The following is a 17,488-nucleotide window of genomic DNA, read 5'->3' as shown; positions in this document are numbered from 1 at the left end:
CATTGTGGCTGAGAGCCAAGGATCAGCCTCATGTAAAGGAATAATAGTTACTCTGAGTTAGAATCAAACCACCAGATTTTTATTTTCATGCCATAAATAAAGTTCCCTATCACTTCCCATTTTCTTACATAATGCATGAGATACAGAGAAGCAGAAATTTGTTTGAAGAACAATCAACTTTCATACATCTAAATGCCAATGAGATAATGAGGACTTGTAAGGCACTGAAAGTAAGGCTAACACACCATCCATTACTAAGATCTTTTCAGTTTAGAACTAGGAAACCGTCGTTGATGCTGTCTTTCTGGTGCATCCTGGCTAGCTTTCTAACACCAGGAGCCAGGCATTGTGGATTCTGGACACATTTTCTAGCGTAGAGCTTTGTCTGTCTGTCTGTCTCATGGAAAGAATCACTACTGAGCAGGCACTGCTGATAGTTTGATCCCAGCCAGAAAGCTAAAATGGTGAGGTCAGCAGCCCCGATGACCCAGTCTTGATGAGTGGAAAGAGGCAGAAAGGAAGCCTTCTACCCTGTGTCACTGTGTGACGTCTAAAGCCCATGCTGTTTTAGTGAGTGTGTCTGCAATATTGTGCTGTAGTTTCCAGCTATAAGCACTGATGGTGGGAGCATGTAGGAAAGGAAGAGAAGAGAATATCAAGGTTATTAAATCATCAGAAGTGGGAGCAGGTCACTCACCCAGACTGAATAATGCTGAGCCGAGTGAGAGTTGCCTACCCAGCTGGTGTCTGCTAGTATTACAGTAGCTGCACTGTAAGCAGCCCGATACAGTGTGGATCAAACACTTAGCTCAGAAGCCTGCTTGAGGACTGGGGAGCAGAAGACACCCAAGAGGTTGCTGAGTAGGAGCAAGCCAGCCATCCCCCTCCAAGGAAAGCCAGGCCTACTTCTGCCCAGAAACCAAGACTGCCAGCTCCTGAATGGACATATCCTTGTTGACATAGCGGTCATACTGAGCAGGGGTTAGCCTTCCACTGCGCAGAGCATCCTCAATAGAGAACTTCTTGCCAGACTTCCTGTCGTGGATCACTGATGACTCCCCATTAGGGCCTTTCACTGATATCTCCTCCCAGTCGCACTCCTGGCTCCGGAGCTTCACAAACATGTTCCAGTTGATGAGCCCAGCCCGGTGGGCTTCTTCTGGGGACAGCTCTCGGCCTGTGTCAGGGTCAATGACCACTATGGAGCGCCTCAGGTGGTTCTCCCTCTGCTCTCTCTTGACGGCCACAGAGCCCAGGCGCCTCTGCAGTTCATCGATCTCCAGATCCTTGTCCTTGGACATCTTCTTGAGGTCATCCAGTTCCTTCTCTAGGGACCACAACCTAGAGTTGAGGTGGGTTCCAGAGTCTACCATGGTAATGTTCCTCAGATCTCGAGTTTCTGTTGCTGCCATCTCAATCTCTGATTGGAGTCTCCGGGTCTCCAGCTGCAGATTTTGCCGCTCTAGCTGCAGCTTGTGGTTTTCTTCTCTCAGGAAATCTAGTTCCTTGGATGACTTAGAATTGTAGAATTCTAACTCAGATAACTTGGCTTCTAGCCGGGTCAGCTCTACATCTAGCTCCCTCTTACTCCGGCTCTCCTCTTCCAGGCTCTTCTTGAGCCTCTGGATCTCTTGCTCAGTGTCACCCTTTTCCACCTGGACACTCTCAGAGAAGACCACCTTTTCCTTGATCTCGGTCTTCTCCAGGGTAGCCAGCTTTCTACGAAGGGGTTCAAGCTCGCCCTCCAGTAGCTGCCTCCGGTGCCGCTCTTCTTCCAGCTGGGCTCGGAGCAGGGCATGCTCCCTGGTCTGCTGGGGGTCCTGCTGCAGCACCACCTTCTGTGTGTGGGTCACCTTCTCACCAGCCTTGGCCTCCTCCTGCTCCAGTGCAGCCAGCCGCTGCTGCAGCCTCTGCACCTCCAGCTCAGCTGCCCTGCGTGCCTGCCTCTCACGCTCCAGTTCCTCTAGCTGCCTCTCCAGCTCTGCTCGGCGGTGCTGTAGCCTCCGCAGCTCCACCCGCAGCTTGTCGATCTGCCGCAGCTCAGCGTCAATGCTGTCGGTGAAGGCGGTCACCTCAGCTCTCAAGTCCGGCTCATCTTCATACTGCACCACCTCTTGGCGTACAACCCGTTCCTTGCCCTGTGCCAGCTCTTCCTCCTTGCATCGGATCTTCTCTTCCTGGGATGCCCGTTCCCCTTCTAAGTCCACCTGTCTCTTCTGTTCTTCTGATAGCTTTATACGCAGAGACTCTACCTCCTTCTTGGTTTGGGGGTCTTCCTGGAACTGCAGGATTTCTTGGACCACCTCTCTAGTCTGCACCTGCGGCTTGGTGTCCTTCAGGGCCTGGATCTCCTGCTTTAGCTGGTAGATCTCCAGGTCACACCTTTCTATTAGCCTGGTCTTGTCCATGATCTCCTCCCTGAGCCGCTGGAGCTCCTGCTCGGTCTCTGGGTCAGTTGTGTATTTAATGACCTCTTTGGTCACCTCTTTGACTTCTACTTGTGGCCCACGCTTCCGTAGGGCCTCCAACTCACTCTGGTAGCTCTTCAGCTGCTCCTCGGCACCCCTGAATTTGCGCTCCTGCTCCACCAGCTCTAGGCGGAGGTTGGCCACTTCACTCTCAGCCTTGGGGTCTGGCCGCACAATCTCCCGGACCTTCTCCTGTACCACCACCTTGGCATTCTCCTCTTCCAGTGCCCATATCTTTCGGAGAAGCTCTGTCTTCTCCCGCTGGCCAGTGCGTGCCTTGGCGGCCTCATCCTCATACTGGCGGGTGAGGTCGTTGACCTCTCTCTCTGTGGCTGCATCTTTCTCTACCTTGAGGACCTCCTTGACGGTGATCTTGCCTTCTGCCATGGCCCGTTCTTTCTCTAGTCTCCTGAGCTTGGCCTGCAGGAAACTCAGCTCCTCTTCCTGCTTCTCCCTGAGGGTGCCCTCTCGCTGGTGCTCCTCCTGCAGCCTCCGGTATTCTGCCTCCAGCTGAGGGTCATTCTGCAGCTTTACCACCTCCCTCTCAGTGACCTTCTCCTGCACCCTGCTCTTCTCAGCAGCCAGGGCCGCCACGCGCTGCTGTAGGAGGAGCACCTCAGCCTCTCGGGCACCTTTCTGCCGCCGCAGTGCCTCCAGCTCCTCCCGAAGCTGCAGGACCTCATCCTCCTGGGCTCTGTCTGGCTCAATGCGCAAGACCTCCTTGACCACATACTCTTGTCCCCCGTCCCTGGTCTCCTGCTCTAGGGACTGCAGCCGAAGCTGCAGGGCTCCCAGCTCCTCCTGCAGCAGCTGGTTCTTGTGTTGTTCATCAGCCAGGGTCTGCTGCAGCTGCTGGAAGCTCTCCTCCAGGGTGGGGTCTGGCACCTTCTTCAGCACCTCCTTCCTCACCAGTGACTCCTGAGGCCCCCGATCCTTCAGGGTCTGGATTTCTTCCTGGGCACTCTTGACCTCATTTTCCAGCTGCTGCCTTCGCTCTGTCTCCTCCTCCAGTTCCTTCTTAATCTTCCATGTTTCCTCTGTGCTGGAACCCAGCTTGCCCCCTTGCAGGGTCTCACGGGCCACTCCTGCTTCTGGCTGCTATGGCAGAAAAGACAATGAATGTTTAGAGACTGGCAGGTCTGCTCTCCTCGGGCAGGTCGGGCTGGTCCTGTGATCTTCTGGGGACCCCACTAGTGTTCTAGGGTGACTTTTACTCTCTTAAAAACTGAATAAGGAGCTGGGCAGTGGTGGCGCACGCCTTTAATCCCAGCACTTGGGAGGCAGAGCCAGGTGGATCTCTGTGAGTTCGAGGCCAGCCTGTGCTACAGAGCGAGATCCGGGACAGGCACCAAAACTAAACAGAGAAATCCTGTCTTGAAAAACCAAAAAAAGAAAAAAAAAAAGAAAAAAGAAAAAAGAAAAAGAAAAAGAAAAAAAAGAAAAGAAAGAAAAAGAAAAGAAAAATTGAATAAGGGGCTGGAGAGATGACTCAGCGGTTAAGAGCATTGGTAGCTCTTGCAGAGGTACTGAGTTCAATTCCCAGCACCCACATGGTGACTCACAGCCATCGATAATGGGATCTGATGCCCTCTTCTGGCCTGCAGGGACACATGTAGATAGAGCACCATATACATAAAACAAAACCAAATCTCTAAAAAATACTGAATAAGGCAAAATTTTGCAGGCACAGAGGAGTTTGAAGTGATACCAGTCTCCCACCCCTGCCCTGTCCCTAGGGGATGCCTGTTGTCCTTGGAGACATTTTCAATGTATTTTTTTAGTGAGTTGCGCGTTTCCTTTTCCTATGCAAACGATAGTCTGTTCTGCCATTACTGACTAGAGGGGCAGAGTACCATCTTGGCTCAAGGTGCCACATCACTGCTTAGCAGCAGTGTTTCCGCTGTGTGGACACAGTTTAAGCCAGCACACTGCTGAGGAGTGTCAAGTTACTTCTAGTTTCTTGATATGTCAGATAATACTGTCATACATGTCATCAAGTCCTAAAAGGTAACTTTTGGAGCTGGAAGGATCAAGTCCTTGGAAGCACAAGGACTTGAGATCTGTCCCTAGCACTGACTGATATGAAAATGTTGGGTGTGGTGCTTTAGTGTGTGTGCATTTGTAGTCCCAGCACCAGGGAGGTGGAGACCGGAAGCTCCCTGAGGCTTGCTGGCCAGCTAACATAGCCTAATTGACAAGTTCCAAGCCAATAGGAAACTTTGTCTCACAGGAGATAGATGGCATTCCTCAGGATGGCATTTCAGTTGTCCTTTGTCCTCCACACATAAGCATGCATGTACATGCATCTGCACATATGTGAATTCACATGCACAAACACAAACATGCCATTAAAAATAACTTTGGGGGCTAGAGAGATGGCTCAGCAGTTAAGAGCACTTGTTGCTTTTACAGAGGACCCAGGTTCAATTCTCAGCACTCACATGGGTGGCTCACAACCATCTGAAACTCCAGTTCTGGGGGATGCAGTGCCTTCTTTTGATCTCCTCGGGCACCAGGCACATGTGGTACATAACCACTCGTAAAAAAAATTAAAAAATCCTTTGGTGGGTCCTCAGCAAACATCTTTTGAATTGGTAGGGAAGTTGTCCCATGCTAGTGTGGAAGGCTGGCTCAGGCCAGCATTCACATTAGTCCTCAGAAGTGTCAATGCAGGGCACTCTTCATTCACGGGCTGTGTCTCTGAGGCAGAGGAGTCTTTGACTTCTCAGATTGTAGGGCAATCTGAAGTAGTTCTAAGATGCATTACCTGTCTCAGGAGAGTCAGTGCAAACTCCAAGTTCTGCAGCCTCTGTCTGTTGATGGCGTTTACTTCTGTGAACTTGGCAGCAAGAGCGGCTTCCTACAGAGAAATTGTAGGAGAGCAGTTAGCAGGCAAGCCAACAGGCTAGGAGAAAAATAGAGCACTTGGACTCAGGCTGGGAAGAGCCTGGCAAGTGGGGAAAGCAGTGGTACTTTCCCATTCCTCCCCATAGCTCCACCCACTGGTGGAGAGGTAGACTCAGAAAACCCCAATGTTGAGTCTCTGTCCCTGACCCTTGAGCAAATCTTTCCAATGCTCTTTTCACATATGTTGCGGTCTGTGCCGTTCTCTACTACAGACTCGCACAGGGGAACAAGATGGGAGCTTTCCATGTGTCTGGCACTGGGCCAGAACCCCTACCAGGATGCCTCCTAGGCATTTTGATATCACTGCCCAAAGCAAGTTCTTCCTCCTCTTCCCCGTGTATCACAGAGGCCTTGGCAGTCTGCACTCAGAGCTTACCTCTTCCTTCACCTTGGCAGCAGGAGACTGCAGCCTGGCTCTCTTGTTCACGTGGATGTTCCGTCCATTCTCTAAGTCCAGCAGGGACCTCAGCTTCTCTGCTTCAAGCTCGTAGTCCTGGGTAAAAGAAAGACAGTGCAGTAGTGAGCTAACGGCAGCAAAGAGGAAGCTGCAACGGTTGATGCTCCCTCTAATGACTCTGACCTGCCCTTGGCCAGGACCTGGTTTACAGCCTTGCACATCTTCCTCTCATCTGCACCTGAGCTGCTGGCTGCCAGGAGCTCCTGAGAGCTACTAAGACGGTGATGCTAAGTTGCTACCTCACTCCACAGCATACACACAAGAAAATGTGCCCTGCCGTTCCCTCTACTGCAGAGACACACTGAGCGACTCTCGAGGCCTTCCAACAGGCCCAGAGGCCAGATGCTGCTTCCTTAGTGAACACTGCATCCTGACCTTTCCTCCTCTCCTCCCCACAGACCTTGACATTTCCCATCAAGTAGGCTTGATCGTTCACACAGACATTTCTGCATAAGGCTTTGCTAGCTTGTTTTCCCGTTAAAAATAGAGCTGTCACACAATTCTGTTTGGTGTATGTTATTCTGTTGTTTTGTTTTAGGATAAATACCCCCAAAGAGTTTACTGCTTCAAAGAGTATAACTCTGATGATACTGGGTGCCTGGTGCCATATTGTTTTGTCAAAGGGCTGGACCTACACATGGCTGCTGCCCATTTTCCCAGCAGCCTACCCAGATTTCTCTGCATCTCTTAATGCCAAAGCCCCTCCTGCGTGCTCTAACAGGGTTCATGGCTCACCTTCACAGCTTGCTGGTACTGCTGGGAATCTGCGTAGACCTTCTGCACCTCCTGTTCCCTGCTTGCTATCTCATCAAGCAAATTCTGTAAAACAAAAGATACTGAAAACCTTTTCTGAACCACATGTGTGCACACGTGCATGTGCATATACACACACACACACACACACACACACACACACCCATCAAAAGTCTGAATCCTTAGAACCTAAAGTCAACATGCTATAGTTCCAAGTGTAATGATGCCTTTCTTGTATACATTTGTTCACCACAAAGGGCAATGCCAAGGCCTGGAGCAAGGGCCATGAAGATGCTTATCTATGCCAGGAAACAGGTGTTGATTGTGCTCTGAGATGCCAGGCACTGCTCTGATAGAGCGTGTAATCCTCCAGTGAGCTTGTGAGCCAAGCCTGAGGAACTTGTTTGAGAATGAGGAAGCAGAAGCCCGGGAGGATAGAGTTGAATGGCAGCCATGGGATTTCTCTGTCTGTCTCTGTGTGTGCATCTGTGTGTGTGCACATGAGGCGGCTACAAGTCCACAGCATGTATCTTCCTCTATTGTGCCCTACTTATTTCTTGATATGGGCCATCTCACTGAACCTGGAACTGGATCAATTGGGCTATGCTTGCAGGCCAGTGAATTTCAGGGATCCATTTGTCCCTCTTTCCTCCCTCAGTGCTAGGATTATAGACATGCTTAGCCATGGCTGGCTTTTTAGGTGGATTCTGGGGATCAAATTCAGGTCCTGTGTTTGCATAGCAAGTACTTTTTTGACTAAGTAACTTAGGCCCAGCCGCTGGGTTTCTGGGGTCCTTGAGGCACTGAAGAGGCAGGAAGCCCAGCTTTGATAGTGAGATCTTCCCCACAGGATTCCTTATGTTTTGGTCGCCAGGCACCATGTAGCCAAGCCACATGAGTAGGGCACCCGAGAGGGAAGAGGTGAGTGAGACGTGCAGTGCTTGTGAGGAGACATTGGAAGCTGTAGCCTAGTCCTTTGTCTTGCCCCATTGGGCTTGAGGACTTCTGATCCTCCCAAACGTGCCCTGCAAAGTTGAAGCAGCCATCTCACCTTCTGGTTCTTCAGCTTGGTCTCCACCTGGCTGAGGCTGTCTGTCTCCTGGGGCTGGTAGCTGGGGGTGTTAGCCAAGAACTGGAACATTTGGTCATAACCACGGCGGTACTCATTGTAGGCAGCCCTGGCACTCTGCAGGCTCTGGGCCCTGAGGGGACAAAGCCAATCAGGTCCACACAGCAGGCAGGAGCCTCCCTGACCCCTCAGTTTGGGAGGGTTCTTTCTTGGTTTGTAGGAGTGTAGATTGACAGGCCAGGGGCTCCAAGGCACCCATGCTACCATATCTGGCTTTTCCGCCTGTTTCCACCTCCCCAGCTCTAGGATTATAAATCTTTGCCACCATGCTTCCTACCCTTTTCATGTGTGCTGGGGATAAAACTCAGGTCCTTATGTTGGTGTGACAAGGACCTGTTCCGACTGAGGCTATCTTCCTAGCCACGCTGAGTTTTAAGAGAGTAGAAAAGCCAACCGTAACTGAACTGGACAAACTTTAAACAGTCACCAGAGAGTAATAGTTAAACATGGATTATTAACGGGAGGGTTAGGAGATGCATCCTGACAGGTACAGGGACCCAATGGGTATCACTTGAGCAAAGGGAGATCCACAGTGGAGGCTGGGAATTCCTTCAGTTCCCTCCAGATGAGAATGTCAGCATTGCTGGGGTGCAGAAGTAGTACTTTGACAGTGTTAAATGCTTACGTGAGGAAAGGGAAAGCACCTTGAAACAACATTCTAAGCTCCCACCTTAAGAAGAGAAGAGAGGGGCACATTAAACCCAATGCAAGCTGCATAAAGGAAGCCTAGGGAAAGGAACACAAGAGAGAAAGCTCTGGAACACCACGGTCTTTGAAATGATCGCGAACCCATCGACCTCAGACAGACTTGCTAGGAATAGCCGCTCAAGCACACAAGCAGAGGTGGAGGGAGAACACTGACAGAGGACAGCCCTGCTTTGACAGAAGAGAGACAGGCAACGGCCCACACTGATGCCGCCACATCCACCTGCCTTGAGACACGTGGGAAGATGGGTGGGGCTAGGGCGGTAGGGGGAGCCTAGGGAGGTAGGGGGAGGCTAGGGAGGCAGGGGGAGCCTAGGGAGGTAGGGGGAGGCTAGGGAGGTACTTCAGTGGGAAAAAGCACTTGCTGTGCAAGCCTGATCACCTGGGTTCAGCTCTCCAGGCCCCATGTAAAAGCCAGATGTAGTAGCATAGGTGTCTGTAATCCCAGTGTTCCTACAGGGAGCGGGGGGAGATGGGAGGACATAGGGGGAGATGGGAGGGGGTGGGGGAGATGGGAGGACATAGAGGGAGATGGGAGGGGATGGGGGGAGATGGGAGGACATAGGGGGAGATGGGAGATGGGGGGAGATGGGAGGACATAGAGGGAGCTGGGAGGAGATGGGTGGGAATAGAAGGGGACGGGGGAGATGGGAGGGGATGGAGGAGATGGGGGGAGATGGGATTGGAGATGGGGGGAGATGGGAGGGGAGGGGATGGGGTGGAAGGGGATAGGGGATGGGGAAGGTCGAGAGCTGGGAGGGGATGGGAGGAGATGGGGGAGATGAGAGGGGAGGGGATGGGGTGGGAGGGGATAGGGGATGGGGGAGGTGGGGAGAAATGGGGGAGGTGAGGAGAGATGGGGGAAGATGGGGGAGATAGGGAAGATGGGAGAAGATGATGGGGGAAGATGAGGGAGATGGGGGGAGATGGGGGAGAAAGATGGGGGGAGATGGGGGAGATGGGGGGAGATGAGGAGATGAGGAGATGGGGGAAGCCCGGGAAGCTCCTGGGCAGCTAGCCTGACTCGGCTGCCTGACTTATGCAATGGTGTGAACAAGGTAGGAAGTAAGGAGTGCCATCCAAAGTGATGCTCTGACCCCACACATCCCATGGCGTGTACACTCACACACACTCATGCACACACGGTGCTGGTGGCTTACCTGGGGACACTGTGCTGACTTTCTTAGTTTGTATGTGTCACCTTATTTTTAAAACCAGGACACTAGGGCTGGGGAGAAGGCTCAGCAGGTAAACAACTGTGCATGTGTGAGGACTGGGATTTGGATCCTCAGAACCCATGCAAATTCTGAGTAGGCATGTGGCTCAACTGTAATTTCAACCTCAGACGGTGGCCATGGATCCCCAGAGCAAGGTGACCAGTGTGAGTCTAGCTGTATGGGTGAATTCTTGGCTTGACTGAGAAAGCCTACCTCAATGAATAAGGTAGAAGAATGATCGGGAATGATTGCTAATACCAACTTCCGGCCTCCACATGAACATACATATACCTGTACCCCCACACACATACAGACATGCTTATGGGCATGCACACCACATGCACATACACCAGAGAATGGTCTTGGGTGACACCAGAGGATCCCCGGCCTAGCATCTCAAGGCAGGCTGGCTAAGCCAGGCCCTTGCCCCAGCCCACTTGTCTGTGGGACCCCTCACCTGCGTTCCGCCTGCTGGCTGAGGTTGCTGAAACGCTGATTCAGCCTGTGTACCTCAGCCTCCTGGCGCTCCAGGTCGGGGCAGTGCTCTTGGAAGCGGCTGGCCAGTGAGTTGGAGCACTGCTTGGCTGCCTGCAGGTTCTGTTCCACCTCACCCAGGAGGGACTTCTGGGCCTGCAGCTCGGAAGCCATGGCCTGCCGGATAGGCAAAAAGATAGCAGTGTCGTGGCCAGAGCTCCTGAGAGCCTGGCCACATCACCAGAGCACTGGGGCCTCCTGCTTTGGGAGGAGGTTCAGGCCTAGGAGCAGGAAAGCTGGCTCGGCCTCCACACTTATCAAATCTGGGCCACTTCTGCAATGTCCTTTTTTATTACAATAAACAACACTCTGAAAAGTCACCTTCCCAAAACTGTTAAGGGGTGGCCTCTGTGCCTGCCCTCCCCCAGCCACGAAGTCCTCCCTGAGCCCAGTCTCTCTGGTCATGAAAAGGAGAAGGACCGCTGCAGGCCACTGAGTGCCACAGTGCTCAGGCAGGTACACCTGTGTCCTAGGCCACTGGTGTCAGTGGCTGTGGACCTTCCCAAAAGCTGCAGGCCTGCCTGGGATGCTACACGTGCCTACCAGAGCTTCAGAAACCTGTTTGCCCCCATTGTGAAATACTGGCCTTAACCTCCCCCTGGGCTGGGGGCTGGAGAGATGGCTCAGTGGTTAAGAATACTAGCTGCTCTTCTAGAAGGCCCAGGTTTAATTCCCAGCACCCACATGGTGGCTCACAACCATCTCTTGTAACTCTAGTCCTAGGGAGATCCAATGTCCTCTTTGGCTTTTGTAGGCATCAGGCCAGTGGTGCACAGATACATATAAAATATAATAAATAAAACTTCCCAGGATGCACAGACCCTAGACACAGCCAAGAGAGATGCCACTGCCTATGTTTATAATTCCCAGCTCGACACACCAGGCACTCCGAATCTTCAGGGTCCTCACACCCTCATCTGGTGATGGGGCAGTTGTCCTGAGCCCAGAGAGAGGACGCCACGGTCCCCAGATCCTAGGTTTACCTCCAGCTCCTGCCTCTTGCTGTCCAGCATGTGGCCACTTTCAGGCATCAAGTCATCCTGGGTCAGCCGGTTCTCATGTGAAGCCAGCAGTTGCCTGCCCTGCTGCAGACTCTTCTCCAAGTGATTGGCCACGTCCACCCTAAGAACACAGGTCAGCATCATATGTCGGGGTCAGGTGGCCCCTCGGCCCCGCCGTGACTACCCTCCAGTCCAGCTGCCACCTACTTCTTCTGGGCTGCATCTAGCAACTGAACCAGTCGCTCATATTTCTGGTTGGTATCTTCCATCCGGGTCCTCAGCAAGGGTGCAGTGCCGCTGCCCGGGAGGGCCTGTACAAACGCCTCACACTCGGCTGTACGCTGTGTCTTCTCTGGCTCAATCTGCAGCAGCTCCCTGGAGATGTTCTGTGGGGATCAAGACTGCCCAGGTCAGCCACAGCCGGCAGGCTCTCTCCCCCCAAGGATTTCCCTGGGACAGTGTGAGTGGCTGAGAAGGCCACCTCCCTGGGGTGTCCCTCTAGGGCCCAGTCACCAGCCCAGCGGTCTGTGTGTTTTTGTGTGTGGACGTGCACATACATGGGTGGGTATATGTGCATGTGTGGGAAACCAGAGGTGACTCTCAGGTGTTCCTTGGGAGCCATCTACCTTGTTTGGAGAGAGGGGAAAGGTGGGGTAGAGTGGGCACGTGGAGGCCAGAGGTCAATGCCAGTTTTTTCTTGAGCACTATCTTGTCTTCTAAGACAGGGTGTCTCACTGAGAACAGTGCGTACTGATTGGCCAGACTTACTGGTAAGCAAGCTTCACCAAAGTCAGATTTATAGACAAGTGCGACCAGCTAGGATTTTTTTTTTTTTCACACAGATGCTGGGGATCTGAACTCAGGTCCTCATGCTTGTGTGCAGGCACTTTGTAAACTGAGCCTCTCTTGTACCTTGTTTTTTTTTTTTTTTTTTTTTTTTAAAGGGGATAATTATTCTGCCTATCTTTTTAGCATGACTTAAGGCAGGGGTTCTTTTTTATTTTTTAAAGATTTATTTGTTTATTATGTACACAGTGTTCTGCCTGCAGGCGAGAAGAGAGCACCAGATCTCATTACAGATGGTTGTGAGCCACCATGTGGTTGCTGGGAATTGAACTCAGGACCTCTGGAAGAGCAGTCAGTGCTCTTAACTGCTAAGCCATCTCTCCAGCCCCCCCCCCCCATACCTTGTGTTAATGTTTGATTTTGACACAGGGTCTTTTACTAGGAACTGGGGCTTGTCCATTAGGCTGGCCAGCCAGCAAACCTGACAGATCGTCCTGATCCTGCCTCCTCAGCAGGGGAACTACAAGGGTGTCCCTCCATGCCTAGCTTTTTCTGTGAGTGGTGGGGACTGAACTCAGGTCCTTGTTCTTGCACGTGAGTTCTGCAAGGCAAGCACTTGACTGACAGCTGGCTTCTCGCTCCCGGGTCTGTGTTTTCAGTGAGCATCCGGTACATGTGGACTGTCAAAGACAGTGACTCAGACAACAAGCAGGCTGTCACTGGACACTGGCACTCTCCACACCCCTCCTGGAAGAGTCCATGGAATCTGAGACAACCTGCCAGGCAGATACTGTGAAGTACCCATCCCATGACTCCACGGAGCTTGGGAAGGGATCCTGTGGGCTTGTGTCCCTGTGCCTCTGCCTCTTACCCCTGTGCCAGGCACCAGAGACCACCGAATTTCTCTGAACTCTTACCTCTCTCTAAAACAGGGGTGAAGACCCTACCACAAAGAGTTGTCAGGCAGAGGAGGACGTGAACGTAGGTGGGGATAAATGGAGACATCTGCATCTTGCCTGGTAGTTGCAGTGCTCAGATGAGGCCCATTTTACTTTAGAAGGCCAGGCCTGGTTTCAGAAGCCTAGCTCAGGGCAAGCGGAAGTGAACCAGGCCTGCAGTTCCACAGCCAGCACCCCCCTTGCCCACAGCCTCACTCAGCAGGCACTTGTTAGGATTCCAGTTCCTGCTACCATTATTATGGCCATGATCTCAGACTGACAAGTCATCTAGAAGCAGTACCAGGTCACATCTGGGGGCATGGCCAAGTGCCAGAACAGGACATCTATGTGGAGCCTGATCCTTGAGACAGCCCCCCTCCCCACACCCCCGTTACCTCCATAATTATCCTGCACCTGCTTTGAATGTCCCAATATGCCACAGAGGTAGAACCTTGAGCAGGAGCCCCAGCCTGGTAATACCTTGAGGTCCTTGGCCCGCTCAGCACTATCCTCTATTGCCCGTCCCTGCTCAAGTGGTGGCCGTAGGATCCCCGTGATGGCCTTTTCCTGTCGGTCCAGGTCACTGGCCACTTTGTCCAGACCAGCCAGCAGCTGTCGCCCCTGCAGATCAGAGGCATCTGTCGGAGAGAAGGCAAGTCAGGGATGAGAGTGAGCAGCATGAGGCCTGAGAGACAGCTGGGACCGTGGGCTGGCCTGGCCGCCCTCTCTCAGCCCTCTATCGGACATCTGTCTCCCATGCACAGCACAGAGTCTAGTCCATCCCCTCTTCCATGTCCCTGACCCCTTGCAGGAAGCCCTGGTACCCACCTCCGGGGTTCTCCGTCCTTAGCACCTCATGCCTCTGCTGGAGTGTGTGCTTGCTTCCAGCCGCCTTCTGCCGCACACTCCGGTACTGGCTGCCTAGGCTGTGAGAACAAGAATGTACAGGGGACCCAGGCCTCATACCACCCTCTTTCCTGGTCCCCAGCCTGGGCTGGATGACAGCCCATGGGAGCCAAGCAGCTCGCTGGAGGGTTTTGAAAAGTCAAAGGTACTGTGTGGGGCTGACAAGATGGCTCAGTAGGTAAAGGGGCCTGCTACCAAGCCCAGATGACCTGAGTTTGATCCCCAGAACCTACATGGTGGAAAGGGGGAACCAACTCTAGCAAGTTGCCCTCTAACCTCCATCCATGTGCTGCCCCAAGCTCATGTGCCCCCTCCCCAATAAGTAATGCAATAAAAGTACCACGGGAGCCACTGCGACCAGGTCTGGGAAGACTTCTGCCTTTGTCCTTTGCCCTCTCCGTTACCTTTCATTGCAAGCCCTGCTGCCTAAAACCATCTGTTCACCAGTGCTCTCCAACGCGACCTCTAAGGGGACAGTGCACAGTAGGTGCTTGATAAATGTCTGGGAGATGAATACATAAAGGCGTTCCCTTGAGTCTACTCACTGAGCAAAGAGTGACCGAATGACTTGCCACCAGATACTGCCATCAAGGGGCCAGGGCCCAGCAAGGCCAAAACACCGATCTTAGCAAAGGAAGTGTCAAAAGAGCTTGAAGACAGAGAGGAAGGGTGGGAACCCTACTAAGTCTGCAAAATGAGGGCTGCAATCAGTGTAGCAGCTCACAGGTGCTGCAGGCAGGATGATCAAGACGTGCAAAGGCCCAGAGGGACTAAGAGAAAATGCTTGCTATACTGGCCCTCAGCCAGACATCCTGTTCAGCAAGCCAGTCTAAGCTACCACTCTTCCTGGAGCCTTTTCAGGAGGCCAGGACAAGAGGTACTGTTGGAGGATACTGGATCACATTGTGAACCTTGAGTCCTATTTATGTTAATTAAATAAAATTAACCTTGGGTCAGGAGGCTGAGTTAGCAACTAGTTGACAGAAAGTAATCATAAAGCATCAGAGGGCATCTGGAAGAGGGAAGAGATAGAGAGACACACTAGAAGTAGTAGGGAGGGATTTGGAGCCAGGCAGTTTTTTTTTTTTTTTTAATCAGCAGAACAGAAGGATGCTCTCCTTTGGAGACGCCAGCAAGGAGGGAAGGTCAGCTAGTTGCTCTTCAGCCTCTCTGAGCTAGCAGGTTTTCACCCCAGCCTTTGAATCTCAGGTCTTATTTATAAGTAGAATGATAGAGACGTAGTTAAAGCTACCTTTAGTGGCAGCACAGAGCTGGTGCCTATGGGAACAGTATTCCCGCCAGGATGCGGTCTGAGCAGCCAGGCCACTGCCAGAGAAGCAGGCAGGTAACTACGGAGTCTCAATTGCTGGCTGAAATAGCAGTAGATTAAGGCACAGCCACTGTGCCAAAGATAAAACAACAAGGTATAAGTCACACCCTACTGTCCACTGAGAGAATGCCCAGGGCTGTAATAGGAGAGGCCTGCGGAGCCCAGGTACGGGTCCACCCTCATGCCTCCTTGTGCCTGTACCTGTCAGCCAGAGCCAAGGCCTCGGGGTCGGTGGGGGGAATGATGAAGCAGACGGCCGGGGCAGTCAGCTTCTTCCCGGCGCTATCCGTCAGCTCCCAGCTCTCCCCGTTGTTCTTCTGCAGCGTGTAGCTATAGCCCCGAGAGATCAGGCCCTGGTGGGACAGGCAGGTTAAGATTCCTCAGAGCTGGAAGCCCAGTCTCCCTCTGCCTCACTGCCCTCTTAACTCTCAGACACAGGGAGTCTTAGCCCACCTGTTACTCAGGCCACAGGGTGAAATGCAGCCAGCAAGAGGGGGCACCGTTGATTGCCAGCTCAGCACCAATCTCTAGTTCAACTTCAGTTCGTTTTGGGGACAAGGTCTTGTGTAACCTTGGCTAGCTTCAAATTCACTATGCAGCCGAGGATACTTTGAACTTGGGACCCTCCTGCCTCTGCTCTCAGAGTGCTGAGCGTACAAGTGTGTGCATCATCCATACCTGGTTTCCGCAGTGCAGATGATTGAACTCCAGGGCCTCGTGCTTGCTAGATCAGTGTTCTACTCCCTGAGCTACATCCCCAGCCCCTCAGTTTCCCTTTGGGGAGCCATCGCTACCCATCCCTAGTCCAAGTGGCACACCCCTTCTACATTCCAGTCTCCAGATGGACACATGGTTGAGGCCTGGCCAATGAGAAGCTGACATTCCCCAGCCACAGGGACTGGTTAGAGGTGGCTCACATTACAAAGTGGGCCAATGAGGGGCTTCCCCAGGACTCGAGCTAGAATAGCTAGGGTGGTTGAGCTGGTAAGATAAAGATAGGGCAGTGTGGGCAGGGAAAGAGCATGGGGGGGCATAGCTACCCCCAGGTGAAAGTGGACAGAGAATGACACCCATGGGAGATGACTGCTTGAGGCCCTAGGTCTAGCTACTCCTAAGACTTATGTGCTGTAGGCCAGGTTGCCTGGGGTTCCAGGTAGCGACTGACCTGGTCACCCTCGAAGTCGCAGAGAGCCTCCACAGGAATGGGCTTGAGTGGCGTTTCACGGCGGTACTTGAGCGGCACCACCTGCTGCCCTCGCCTCTGCAGCCCCCGCACCACATCCTCATACTTGTCCAGAGCTTTCTCTTGGTCCTGTAAGAGCAGCACAGGACCAGGTGAGGCCAGCTTCCATGCCCCGGGAGGGCAGGCACTGGATGGGGTCTGCTCAGGTCTCTGGCAGGGTCCCGCTGCCACTCACATCCAGGTCCCGCAGCAGCAGCTCTATCTGATACCGATCCTTGAAGTCAGGGCTGTATTTCTGGTTCAAGTCCGAGTCCACCTTGCGAAGCAGCTCCTGAGCATCCTTCATGTCTTTGTGGTACTGGGGGAGACCCAAGGATACCGTCACAGATGGAAAGCTACCACAAGTATCTTGACTTCTGGCTATGGCTTCATGTTTATCCCCTAGATGGGCCTAGGCCTCCCACTCACCCTAAACCTAAGATGTGACCTGTTTGAGCCGTGGGACACTCCCTCTTCAGCCTGTCTCCCCAGGGTCTCACGGGGAGGAAGCTGGCTCCTCAACACCCCCCTTCTATACTGTGTTCCTTTAGATGCCAGTTCAGGCTTCTCCCCGTGTTCCGGGAACACTCTAACAATACAGTCACATGCAAACCTTCAGCTGAGGACCCTCCATATGGCAGGTTCCTTACAACATCTCACCCAGTGAAACCACTGTATACTCCACGGGTTTGGCACACTAACAAAATCACCCAACCATAAATTTCCCAGAAGCTATCTGTACCGTTCAGCAGCACCTAATCATACTTTAGTTCTAAGCCTGGCTAGCTGCTTCCTCTTCTTGTTCTGGAAAGTTCCCTTGCCCATTCATTGGTCTATTGGATCTTGACTCACTTATTTTTAGCTGTCCCCTGGGCTGAACACTTGGACTGCTGCCTTAAGTAGGACTTTTGGATCTTTGTGAAATCCCATATGGCTCAGACACTCCAACAAGAGTGTCTGCTGAGTTCAAGTTCCAATCTTGAGACCTCAAATCAAACAGGTTTGGTGGTGCTGTCATCTCAGTCACTCAGAAGGCTGAGGCAGGAGGATCACAAGTTCAAGTTTGCCACTTTGTAAGACCGTCTCCAAACAAGAGGTAAAGGAAGGCTGGGGATATGGCCCAGAGAGAGCCTTG

At 52.5% G+C, this 17,488-nt stretch overlaps 1 protein-coding gene across 1 annotated transcript in view; it reads right to left on the bottom strand.

Moving 5' to 3' along the window:
- Positions 1–57: 57 nt before the first annotated feature.
- Positions 58–17,488, bottom strand: part of Ppl (periplakin) — a 51,269-nt gene continuing 33,838 nt past the window's right edge. Inside the window, exons 10-22 of the mRNA XM_028894784.2 lie at positions 16,550–16,672; positions 16,297–16,443; positions 15,333–15,484; positions 13,724–13,821; positions 13,376–13,533; positions 11,379–11,557; positions 11,154–11,292; positions 10,094–10,287; positions 7,637–7,787; positions 6,568–6,651; positions 5,752–5,868; positions 5,236–5,328; positions 58–3,566 (exon numbers count right to left, since the gene is read on the bottom strand). Coding sequence (XP_028750617.1) covers positions 903–3,566; positions 5,236–5,328; positions 5,752–5,868; positions 6,568–6,651; positions 7,637–7,787; positions 10,094–10,287; positions 11,154–11,292; positions 11,379–11,557; positions 13,376–13,533; positions 13,724–13,821; positions 15,333–15,484; positions 16,297–16,443; positions 16,550–16,672 — 4,299 coding nt within the window. The 3' untranslated portion in view covers positions 58–902. The remainder of the gene's footprint in view (positions 3,567–5,235; positions 5,329–5,751; positions 5,869–6,567; positions 6,652–7,636; positions 7,788–10,093; positions 10,288–11,153; positions 11,293–11,378; positions 11,558–13,375; positions 13,534–13,723; positions 13,822–15,332; positions 15,485–16,296; positions 16,444–16,549; positions 16,673–17,488) is intronic.

The sequence above is a fragment of the Peromyscus leucopus genome, chromosome 8b (genome assembly GCF_004664715.2).
Source record: "Peromyscus leucopus breed LL Stock chromosome 8b, UCI_PerLeu_2.1, whole genome shotgun sequence".
NCBI lineage: Eukaryota > Metazoa > Chordata > Mammalia > Rodentia > Cricetidae > Peromyscus > Peromyscus leucopus.
Note: the sequence above shows the minus strand (reverse complement) of the source record. Positions and strands in the feature narration are given on the sequence as shown.